The 12,015-nt window shown below is 36.1% G+C and overlaps 1 protein-coding gene across 1 annotated transcript; it reads right to left on the bottom strand.

Moving 5' to 3' along the window:
* Positions 1 to 1,193: 1,193 nt before the first annotated feature.
* zgc:163143 (uncharacterized protein LOC795946 homolog) lies at positions 1,194 to 9,994 on the bottom strand. Its single transcript, XM_067428960.1, has 12 exons — positions 9,731 to 9,994; positions 9,437 to 9,638; positions 7,725 to 7,757; positions 5,978 to 6,180; positions 5,807 to 5,894; positions 4,678 to 4,713; positions 4,545 to 4,598; positions 3,823 to 4,056; positions 3,188 to 3,294; positions 1,552 to 1,717; positions 1,340 to 1,423; positions 1,194 to 1,249 (listed from the first exon to the last, which is right to left on the bottom strand). Exons 1-12 carry the CDS (start codon positions 9,796 to 9,798, stop codon positions 1,214 to 1,216), a joined length of 1,311 nt encoding a protein of 436 aa, XP_067285061.1. The 5' UTR covers positions 9,799 to 9,994; the 3' UTR covers positions 1,194 to 1,213.
* Positions 9,995 to 12,015: the final 2,021 nt, after the last annotated feature.

Consider the following 12,015-nt stretch of genomic DNA (forward strand, 5'->3'; position numbering starts at 1 on the left):
GATCTGGTCTTCAGCCTCTTGATAATCAAAACTTTAGTCTCAGGGTGAATCTTAGGCATGTTTGCAGAGGTCCAGTTGCAGTTGATGTGAAGGTCTAGCGTACTGGGGTTCTTTTTATACACACTTGAGACCTAATTGATCCATTATTAGTCACAGGTGAAGCTCATATGACAAGGTGACAACACTTATGTCTTTGCAAAAATTGACTCAATGGGCTTTACCAAGCTGTGAATATTAGAATACTTTTTGAAAGTTTAGTTTTTCACTGAAACATTATCACAAAAGCTGATGGGATTAAAATGAGCCATTTCTTGTAAAAAAATCTTGATTAGAAATATATTTCAGCAGCACTTTAGGTCAATTTGTACACAAGCGACAAGACTTTTGTCAAGGACTGTATACAAAGCTATTTAATAAACACTTTCAAAGTCCAGAAAGGCAGTAAAAACATTGTTAAAATAGTCCATGTCACTAACGTGGTTCAATCTTAATTTAATGAAGCGACGAGAATAATTTCTGTGTGCAAAAAAACAAAAACAAAGTAACTTTATTCAACAATTACTTCTAGTCTGTGCCAGACTCTTATGCTGTTAATGTAGTGTAGTGCAACGCTTCTGAGTTCTACATTAGAATGCTGGCTTACCATTGACCGATGCTGTTCACGTGAGCACCATGACATGCGTGTGATGCTAACGCAAGAGCTAGCCAATGGTGAGCTGCCTTTTTGATGCAGAACTCGGAAGCTCTGCACTGTATTTACTACGTCAACACTAGCGTAGGAGAATGACGTTGAAGGAAGGATATTGTTGAAAAAAATTTTTTTATTTGTGCGCAAATAAACGAGATCAAGTGACGAGATCAAGTGAACTAGCCCTTTAAGCCTTTATTTGATAAATCTAATTATAGTAAAGAAACCATATAATGTGGTTGTTGTGTAACTCCTCTAGTTCTGTAAAATTCCTACCACTAAAATTCAGTCTGTAAAACAAAAAACAGACAAGCAAAGTGATACAAACAGTGAAACTTCTCAATTTCCTTAAACTGTAACTATTTGTATATAAAAGGAACCAACAAAACACATGAAAGACAATATATTGCTGCTTTTTTGTTTTAAAAATATTTGTATTTCTTTATAATATTTGTAGTGCAAACTCGCTTCTATAGTTACAGTCTATGTACATGACAACATGGAAAACATGACAAAAATGTTTCTTTATTTGGATAAAATCTGATCCCTCAGACAGTGCACCTGAAAAATAGTGTAAAAACAAACACATTTATGGTCACAAAAATGTATACCCTATCCAACAACAGAATCCCGTTTGATTTTTAATCTTACCGAAGTTTCTGACACAGCTCCTGGATTGTTGGCTTCAGTGGTTTGGATAACAAAAGAACTCAAGCGAATATCAGTAGCATTGTTCTATAAAGAGCAACCAAACAAAATACACACATAAAACAAGTAAACAAAACTGCCAGAGAGTGAATTTACAGTGCAGTACAAATCAAGAAAATGACAGCTTACAAACTGTGAGTGACATGTTGGCTTACAGGGAGTTCTCTGGGTGATGATGAAAATGGCGGGTCACTGACATACATGCGGGTGAAGGGTTTCTCTTTGGTAGTGGGGTGATTTGTGCAACAGAGGCGCAGAGTGGCAGCAGGGAGGCAGATGTGCCAGATGCTGCTGTGTTTCTTTACCAGCTCATCCACCATTCTGAAATATACAATAAGTAATGCAGGACATGTAGAAACAATATATATTACAGTATATTATATATATATATGTATATATATATATATATATATATATATATATATATATATAGAGAGAGAGAGAGAGAGAGAGAGAGAGAGAGAGAGAGAGAGAGAGAGAGAGAGAGAGAGAGAGAGAGAGAGAGAAAGATCACAAAATAGTTAAATGCCATTTCTGTTAAGAAGCAAATATTAGTGTTAAAGGTGTCATGAACTGGCTTTTTTATTTTTTATACTGTTGTCTGAGGTCAACTTATGAAGTTTGCGTGATTTTTACATTCAAAATCATCATAACTAATAAGTAATAGGCTATTTTCTACACTGGTTTTGAGGCTCTCTCCAGAACACTCGGTTTTGATGGGCGTGTCGCACTGAAACGCCCACGGCTAGGATTGGGTACAATTTGCATATTTAATGAGCTTCAGCTCCTCTGCCAGTTCACATGAGCGAGGGATTATTTTGAAAGCGGCAACCGGAATGATTCTCTGAAAGGGCTCTCAAAACATAATTATCAAACAAACACAATGATTTATCTCTCATCCACCTGATTTATTTTTTTACTACTTGGCCTGCCCGATCGCTGGATATAAATGCGAACCCTACACATGCATACACATACATGCGCAGGTGCACGCTCTTTAAACATCAAGTCAAGAGAGTGAACGACGGAGATCAAGAAATGAATGTAATTTCACTATTTAAGATTCACCGGAAGGCCGACGTGCTGGAAAACACATAGCCCCGGGACGTTCTAATCTGTTCTGATCCCGAATCGCAATAAACCAACCAACAAATAAGGGATTCTCCAGCCTGTGACAGCGTGCTAAAATATCTGTTAGACACGTCACATACACATAATCAGGACGATCTGTAACAATGCAATGCTATCACATATATAAACAAAAAACATGTCTTACTCACATAAGTGTGTTGCACCATTCCCGTCGGATCCAATATAGAAGGTACACTACTGTGTTTTAATCTCAATATGTCTGCAAATCCAGCGTTGACCTGTGTCTTGTTTATAAACGATTATCATGCTATCTTCAGCGTGTTCATTGCTCATTTAGATACACGAGTCGGTGGAAGGGGCTACAGAAGCAGGCGTACATATTTATCTGTAGAACAGTGTTTCATCCTTCTAATAATCATTGATTAGAGAGCCTCGTTTGCTGGGCCTGGTGTCTATAAAAGCTTTTCTTTTACTAACAAGGACATTTTCAGCTCTGAAACTTACAGGATATTATTTTCTGTAAAGGTCAAAAGGTCATTTTTACCATGACCTTTTATATATCAATGGCTTAAGGGAAAGTTGATTTCTCAATTTATCCCACCTTTAAATCAAGTCACATCACATATTGGATACATTTCTCAAGTTCAAAATAACTCAAAAGTGATTAAGTCAATTAAGAAATATCGGAAGAAGATGTACTCATTAAGAAGTGATTCAGTGACCAAATCCATGTAACCAGTTTGACGGTGGTGTATCACCAAGGCGTTAGCATTCAATCTCAGACGTTTCTTCAACTCACGGTTAATCTAACAGAGAGATAAGAAGGAAAATGATGAGTATTATTCAGTATGAAGCAGAACTGTTTTTTCCCAAACAAATGACTGAAAGAAATTCCTAGATAGACACTACCATTCACAAGTTTTGGGTTAGGATTTTTTTGTTTCTCAATGAAGTCTCTTACTGTATAACAAAGCTGCATACAGTAAAACCAGTAATATTGCTACATTTTTATAGATATAATAGATTTTTCTAATAGATTTCCAGCATCATTACTCCAGTCTTCAGGGTCACATGATCCTTCAGAAATCACTCTTATATGATTGGCGGCTTAAGATACATTTCTTATTGTTATGTATGCTGAAAACAGTTGTGATGCTTAGTATTTTTGTGGTATTTTTTTTATAGGATTATTTGAAGAATCGAAAGTTTAAAAAGAACAGCATTTATTTATTTTAAAAAATCTTGTAACAATGTAAAAGTTAAGCTATCTCTTTCGTTTAAAAAAAATTCTTACTAACCCTAAACTTTTGACAGGTAGTCTATGTGTCTCTTACTTCCAAAAGGACCCGTCTAGGAAGCCGAGAGAGAATTCCGAGAGGGTATCCCTGCTGACTGATGACTTCAGCAAGATACTGGGCCACATCCTGACTGAGTTTCTGAGTCAAAGGAAAAGCTTCCACCCATTTGGAATGGTAGTCAGTCAGGGTCATGATGTGTGTGTGCTTGTCTACTGTCGGAGAGAACGGGCCTCTAACATCCAGCCCAAGCCATTCCCACCTCTCTTTAACCTGAGAGAAAGTTATTATTCTGATATGGTAAAAACATTTCTTGTTCTGTTCTATTATCTATAAAGGACACAACAAAGGTAACTAACTATATTGGCATCCACACCAAAGGACGATGGTGTTATAATGCTGCAGTTATGTTGTCTGCTGCTTTAAATGGATTTTGGATTTTCATTTTATCAATCGTTCATCAGCTGTGATTCCAGCAATATCATTCCTCAGTGTCTTTATCGTTATAGTTGTGGTGTGGACTTCCTTAATTATTATTAAAACACTCAAATTATGAATATAGGATTATGTCAAAAATGGAGCTTGAGTAAGGGCTATTAAAAAATAAAATGCAATAGATCTCTATGTACAGTGCAGCAAGATGCAAAAAGCATCTGATAGGTTAACTTGTCATCATCTTTCCCAAAATAAAATTCCCCAGAGACTTACCCCGAATAAATCTTCTTGATGTAAATAAAAGAATGTTGCAATGCAGTTCTTACCTCAATTATATGGGGTTTTGTTTGACCTAGAACGCCATACACCACATGAGGCATCTGATTAAGAAATAACAGGAAATGAATCATCAAATATATCATCTTGAAATGTATTAAACAGTACAACATGATTACTTACAATATTCAATTCATCATCTCCGGTCCAGTGAATGTTCTGAAGAAAAACAACAGACAAATGTTACTGGTGAACCAATTTTTTGTGCTTAGGAATGTAAGAATAAGATAATGTCTTTACTAGTGATGCACCGAATTTTCGTCCACAAAAAATGTTCAGCCGAAAACGGGCCAAAAGCGAATTTCCGGTTTTCGGCCGAAATACTTTTATCACTGAAACAATAAGGCCGAAATGTTGTGATGACGCGAACAGAAACCGCGACCTGCACATGCTTGAGTTCGTCTCAATCAGATCCCTAGTTTAGTAGTCAGGGCACTGATAAGGGAGTCAGCCCATTGACTTATGTCCTGATCAGTGCCCTGACTACTGAACTAGGGACACATCTATAATATGGATTGTAACTTGAAAATAATGCTTTGTTTATTTTTCTGTTGATGGATACACGTAATGTTACTGGCTCCAGCGATAATAAAAGAAAAACGGGCAAAACGGTCTCTCTTTGTAAACTTTGTTCAATGCATGCGAGTGCTGCCGTATGAGCGAATATGACCAGTCATGTTCTCCGTCATCACCCGGATGTAGAGCCAGAAGATGTGAATGAGCTCGTGCACACTGTGAGAAAATCTGTCTATGTACAATCATCCAAAAGCGCACACTTGTCTCACAGCGTGCACATATTGAGTTCTCTTTCAAGTCTTGCGCTTAAACGGACAAACTCACACAAAAAGTATGTCAACATGTCCATCTTGATGAGTATCCAAGACCTAGCCTTAAGTGAACTGTATACAGTCGAGAAAGACGACACATATCCGTTAAATAGGTCTTAAAAGGGCAGTAAACTTTACTCTGTTTCATGTCAAACTAAATTATTTGAAACTTTATTATTAATTTATACAATTGCAATGCCTTGATTTTTAGTAAATGTACACAGTCATAGCAATAAATGCAATGGTTACTATTGGTAACAATTACTAATAATTGCCATAATTCCTTTCGGTGTTTCGGTTTTTGGTTTTCGACCTTGGTTTCCTTTTTTTCCGGTTTTCAGTCTCTGCCAAGTATATTAATTTCGGTGCATCCCTAGTCTTTACACACTTTTTATATGAAAACCAAATAGAAAAATGTTAATTACATTGGGCAAACAGTATCCACTGTGAAAGAAACTCGGTATAGTCATGCTTCTGTCCAGAGCTTCATCACCCAGGATGGTCCAAGGCGGGCTAAACAACAAAATGAACAGAACAACAATTTAAACAGAATAATATCAACACATATTGCATGCGTCTGAAGAGCAGCTGCAGACCTTTTTTCCATTTCAGTCAGCTGCTGTGTGGAAACGCTCTGTGGGTCTGCTCTCGTCCGGCTGGAACTATTTTCTGTATTGTTTGGGTATAAACTAATCTCTGTAGTTCGGTGCTCGGGTGTTTCTGAGTTAGATGTCTGCAAGGTTTCTGCGGTCATATCAGGTGCTGCTTGAAGAGAGGAGCTTGAGTCACCAACTATTCCCTAAAATTGCAAATGACAATGAAGAGGGAAATGTGGTCATCATTAATGAACAAGGCATTCAAAAGGCAGCTATACTAGTTAGTGATGGGTACGTTTGAAACACTGCTTTGTAAGCCTCAAAACCTTTTTGCTTGAACCAGTGATTCAAAGTCACATGGATTAAAAAAAAAAGGCTTCATTACATCAAGTTACCTTTATTTTATAGGGTTATACAATACAGACAGTTTCAAAGCAGCTGTACAGTTATAACAGAAAAATATGCATTTCGGCTGTTGATTCAGTTCTGTTGTAAAGATCAGCAATTATTAAATTAGTTAATTTAATCTATAAAGCAGAGTCAGTACATTCAGATCAATAATATAGCTGAATATTAAGTGTCTCCAAATAAGCAAGCGAAGTCGACAATGGCAAGGAACCCAAACTCAATCAGGTGACAGAATGGAGGAAAAAAAACTTGGGAGAAACCAGTTTGCTTTCAATGGTTTCAATCTTAGTGAATCAATGAACCAGTGTCTACATGCCTTTATAATGGAGGCATTTCTTATGCGAGAATTATTAGTCAAACACTCAACAAAGCAAACCCTACAAATTAATTAAAAAAAACATTATACAAGCATCTAATATTTTATAGGTTTCACTTTTAAGAAAACGTTTACAATTCAATTGTAAGATGTCTTTATGCATATTTGGGCTTATGGTTGCAATTACATGGTTTTGACCAGCAGATGTCGCCAGTGGGTGAAGTTGTGTGCAGTTCAGAACAGTGAAACATTTAGCAAAAAACAGTAGACGGGGTAAAACCCAGCCTTATCTGCCAACGATTTAAATTTTTCCCTTGAAGCTCAGGCTGGAAACCTGTACATTAATGTATCTGTTACACCTTTGCGGGAACCAGTCACAAACTGTTGCGCTATTGGTGGGTTTAACACAATGACGGATAGAAAAGCGATGGATCGACGCCAATTGATCACACCTGTAGGACTATCCAATTGCTTACAGAGTCATTTGAACTATGCCCATTGATCATGTCTCTTGTGCAGTAGAAAATACAGAGCAGACTCCCCAGACAAATATTCAATCTTAAAAGATTGAGCTTGGTCTGGTGATAGCCAGACAAGCAAAATATTTTGTTTGATTCAAAAAGCTCAGTGTCTCCCATCACTAATCTATATACAGGTGAGTTAAGGCTGCTCTGAGCCACCTCCAAATATGGTGTAAAGATGCAATGCTGAATAAAAGCCATACTAAAATATGCAGCTCTGGATCCACTTCAGCCCCTAGTATCAGAGGTGGCACTGATACTGATTTGGTTTAGTGTAAATGATCCAGCATCTGTGCAGCCTTAAACTTTGTCATTATTTTATTATTTATAGTGTCATATTGCTGATGTATATTTACACATTAAAACATTAATTTCATAAAACTATTTCTAAAATTTTATTTTTTTCTGTAAATACATGTGGGTGTAAATACAACATTTAATATATAATTTAAAGAATTATTTTAAAATGCTAAATGCAAACAAATAAGGTTGTGTAACTCACCAAAGCTCTTCTGCTTCTAGGGTTGATTTTAACCTATAGGGAAAAAATAATTAGTAAAACATAAATGAAAAATGACATATAAAAGGGTAGTTGACATGAATATGTAATGTCCTGTGTGGTGTAACACTATTATTACAAAAAAAAACTATTCTAACCTGCTTTACTTTCTTAAATTATCATATTATTTTATAATTATTCTTAAACATTGTTAAAACATTGTTTAAGAATTACCTATATTAACTGCCTACAATAAATATTTGTACCTTTATGATTTAACTCTTAAACAGGCACAACTGGGGAAAAAAATCATATTTTAAAACATATCCAAAGGATTTTATATATATATATATATATATATATATATATATATATATATATATATATATATATATATATATATATATATATATATATATATATATATATATATAAAATCCTTTGGATATGTTTATATATATTGTATATATATATATATATATATATATATATATATATATATATATATATATATATATATATATATATATATATATATATATATATATATATATATATATATATATCCCCTTAGGGGAGACCCTTATAGGCCCAGTACACAATGTGAACCTTTCAAAATGCTGTAAATAACAGCATGAGCAACATATATTCTAATTTTCTTTTTCAACATCTTAAGACAATGTTCACAACTATTGTAAGCAGTTGTTTTGCATTTTTTTTCTGAAACAAATAAAGATAAAAGGGATAGTTCACTTTGAAATTAAATGTTGATATGTTTTAGCTTACCTCATAGGCATCCGAGATGTAGGAGTATTTGTTTCCCCAGTAGTTTCAATTTTGATCATTTTAGGTCAAACCGTTCTTGTCTGTGCCTCACATAATGCAGGTCTATGGTCACCACCTCAAAGAGCATACACAGAGAAGTCTAAATTAAACAATCCCCCATCGTAAGTACACACTGATGGCCTAAGACACGAAACGAGCGGTTTGTGTGAGAAAACGAACAGTATTTATATCGTTTTTACCTCTTGTACACCACTACATCCGACTGATCTGAGGGCGCGCGTGCGTGTTTCCTGTGGTGTACAAAAGGTAAAAACGATATAAATACTGTTCGTTTTCTCACACAAACCAAAGCTGGTTTCGTGTCTTAGGCCATCAGTATGTCCTTACAATGGGGTATCTTTAATTTGGACTTCTCTGTGTATGCTCTTTGAGGTGGAGACCATAGACCTGCATTATGTGAGGCACAGACAAGAACGGTTTGACCTAAAATGATCAAAATTTAAACTACTGGGGAAACAAATACTCCTACATCTCGGATGCCTATGAGGTAAGCTAAAACATATCAACATTTAATTTCAAAGTGAACTATCCCTTTAATAATATATATTTATTTATCACAAAATCTGAATGTCCTGCACCAATGGCGCCAATGTTGGGCTCAGGGAAAGTCTGACTAATTGATCACAGAAAACTTTAAACAAATCATGCGACCAGCATAGTCAAGACAGACCAGGCTATGACAAATTATGATCTTTCTTATGCCCAAAACAAGACATTAAAAGAGCATGTAACTCGTGGTTTACATTGCCTGTTTTTAAGGTTAAACCTTAAAGTGAGCAACCAGTGACATGAAGCAAGATACTGTACAACTTAAAAAAAACAAAAACACAAAACATGTTCATTGTATGCTTAAACATATTTCCACGCACCTTTCTTTCTAGATAACGGCTTGGGAATGAAAAGATGGTCGGCACAGCCCATGAATGAAGCCTTGTTCTCTTTCCATCTTCAATAAAACACTTCTTTTCAAAGTGGATAGAGCAAATTTTACTATTTGGAGTAGGTTTCCAGTCTTTCCATCTTAAGTTTTTAAGCCATTTTTTTAGCAGGTTGGGGTCTTTCATCGGGAATCTAAAAAATAAAACACATTTCTGAACATGAACACAATTTCATGCCGTCAAGAACGTATAGAACATAATGTAAAGGAAAATCCTTGCGCTTACTTGTGGAATGAGACGTTCTTGTTGCTCACATCAGTGTTTTTACAGTTATACGCACAACATAACACCATCGTGTTTGGGGGATCGACTTTCAAGTTATCTACCGATTGTATACTTTTCTAATTACTTTTGTCCAACAAAAGGTCGTATCGTTAATGTTGTGTTGTTTTATTTATTTTTTTGTAAATAAGAACAAACTGACTATTTACCAAAAACCAAAACAGACATCTAACAGCCAATCATGCACAGCTCCGTCTACATCTGTGGTGTCTAGATCCGAGAAGCGAGAAGAAGAAAAAGATATCGCCCCCTACCGGGCACAATCAGACTTGACATCTTAAAACGATACTTGACCCAAAAATGAAAACTGTCATACTGACCTCAAGCTTTCCCAAACATGTATAAGTTTCTTTTTTCTGTTGAACACAAAATAAGTTCCATACTGTATAAACTATACTTACAGAACTATCATTTATTGCAATTGCATACATATATTAATATTCAATATTTCTTGATGTATAATTTTCTTCACTATAAGACCCCACACAGCTGTTTCCTATAATATTTGTGTTAACTCTGAACTCTGAAACACACCAAATACACAAATGCTTTATATAGGGGATTAAATTGCTTCAAAAAGCATTGTAAGAATAAAAGACAGGCAGCCATGTCAGCTATTCTGTGCAGTGCTTTCATGAGAGTGATCATTCGGGAGTAATATCTATAACCAACTTTACAAATTTTACTCAAACATTATAACGTTAAAAATATATTTATGTGATGTATGTTTGAGTTATGTGTACTTTTTTCCTTTCTTTTTTTTACATTCTGTATCATTATAATTACTGTATATGGCATAATATATGACCAGATGACAGGTAAAGTGAATAACACTGATTATCTCTTCATCACGGCACCTTTAGTGGGTGGGATATATTAGTAAGCAAGTGAACACTTTGTCCTTGGAGTAGATGTGTTAGAACCAGGAAAAATTGACAAGTGTAAGGATTTGAGCGAGTTTGACAAGGGCCAAATAATGATGGCTAGACGACTGGGTCAGAGCATCTCCAAAACTGCAGCTCTATGGGGTGTTCCCAGTCTGCAGTGGTCAGTATCTATCAAAAGGGGTCCAAGGAAGGAACAGTGGTAAACCAGGGTCATGGATGGCCATAGCTTGTTGATGCATGTGGGGAAGGAAGGCTGACCCGTGTGATCCGATCAAATGGCATGGTACTGTAGCTCAAATTGCTCAAGAAGTTAACACTGGTTCTGACAGAAAGGTGTCAGAATAGAAAGTGCATCACAGTTTGTTGCGTATGGGGCTGCATAGCTGCAGACCAGTCAGGGTGCCCATGCTGACCCATGCCCACCGCCAAAAGCGCCAACAGAAGGCATATGAGGATCAAAACTGGACCACGGAGCAATGGAAGAATGTTGCCTGGTCTGATGAATCACATTTTGCTTGTTTTTTCAATGCCAATCCAATCGAGCATCTGTTGGATGTTCTGAACAAACACACCCGATCCATGGAGGCCCCACCTTGCAACTACAGGTCTTGAAGGAACTGCTGCTAACATCTTGTGCCAGATACAACAGCACACCTTCAGGGGTCCATGCCGTGGCGGGTCAGGGCTGTTTTGGCAGCTGTTATCCCTGATTGGTGTATATTAGAATGATTAGATTAATAAAGAAAGCACCATCAACACTAAAATGTAATTTGGGAATCCAGAGGGCAGACATCACAGGTGTTGATTTGACATTTGCATTTATGCATTTGCCAGATTCTTTTATCCAAAGCGACTTACATTGCATTCAAAGTACACATTTTACATTATTGTCAGTTCTTGCTTTCCCTGGGAATCAAACCCATGACCTTGGCATTGCTAGCGCCACAGTCTACTTTAGTTGAGTTGAGAGAAAAAGCCATGACACCTGAACTAATAGAGTTCCACTGTCTACAATTTTTTGGTAACCTTTATTATTGTCTTTGTAAGGAGAGATAATGGATAATGCTCCCCTTAAATTATTAGAGCAAAACAAAATAGTTAATTGTTATCTCACATAAATATATACTTGAGAATTCTATTGCAATAGCTTGGTAAATTACACTAGTTCTCCACCTTACTTTGTTGTTATTGGGATTTTGATATTGCCACAATGGTCTTAGTCAAACTTGTTTTTTTTTTCTTAACTGCTTTGATCACTTTAATTTTAAAGCATTCCAAGAACATGGAACATTATGTTCTTTGTCTGATATCAGACAGCCTCCTGAAATTATATCCTTCAAT

The sequence above is a fragment of the Pseudorasbora parva genome, chromosome 2 (assembly GCF_024679245.1).
Source record: "Pseudorasbora parva isolate DD20220531a chromosome 2, ASM2467924v1, whole genome shotgun sequence".
Taxonomy (NCBI): domain Eukaryota; kingdom Metazoa; phylum Chordata; class Actinopteri; order Cypriniformes; family Gobionidae; genus Pseudorasbora; species Pseudorasbora parva.

Excerpts from the sequence above, each read along its gene's own strand:
- zgc:163143 (XM_067428960.1), bottom strand. The coding sequence starts at position 9,798 with ATGGTGTTATGTTGTGCGTATAACTGTAAAAACACTGATGTGAGCAAC. Across the intron at positions 4,714-5,806 it reads GTGGATACTGTTTGCCCAAT|AACATTCACTGGACCGGAGA; the intron begins GTAATTAACATT and ends GTTTTTCTTCAG. Across the intron at positions 1,424-1,551 it reads CATCACCCAGAGAACTCCCT|AACAATGCTACTGATATTCG; the intron begins GTAAGCCAACAT and ends TGCTCTTTATAG.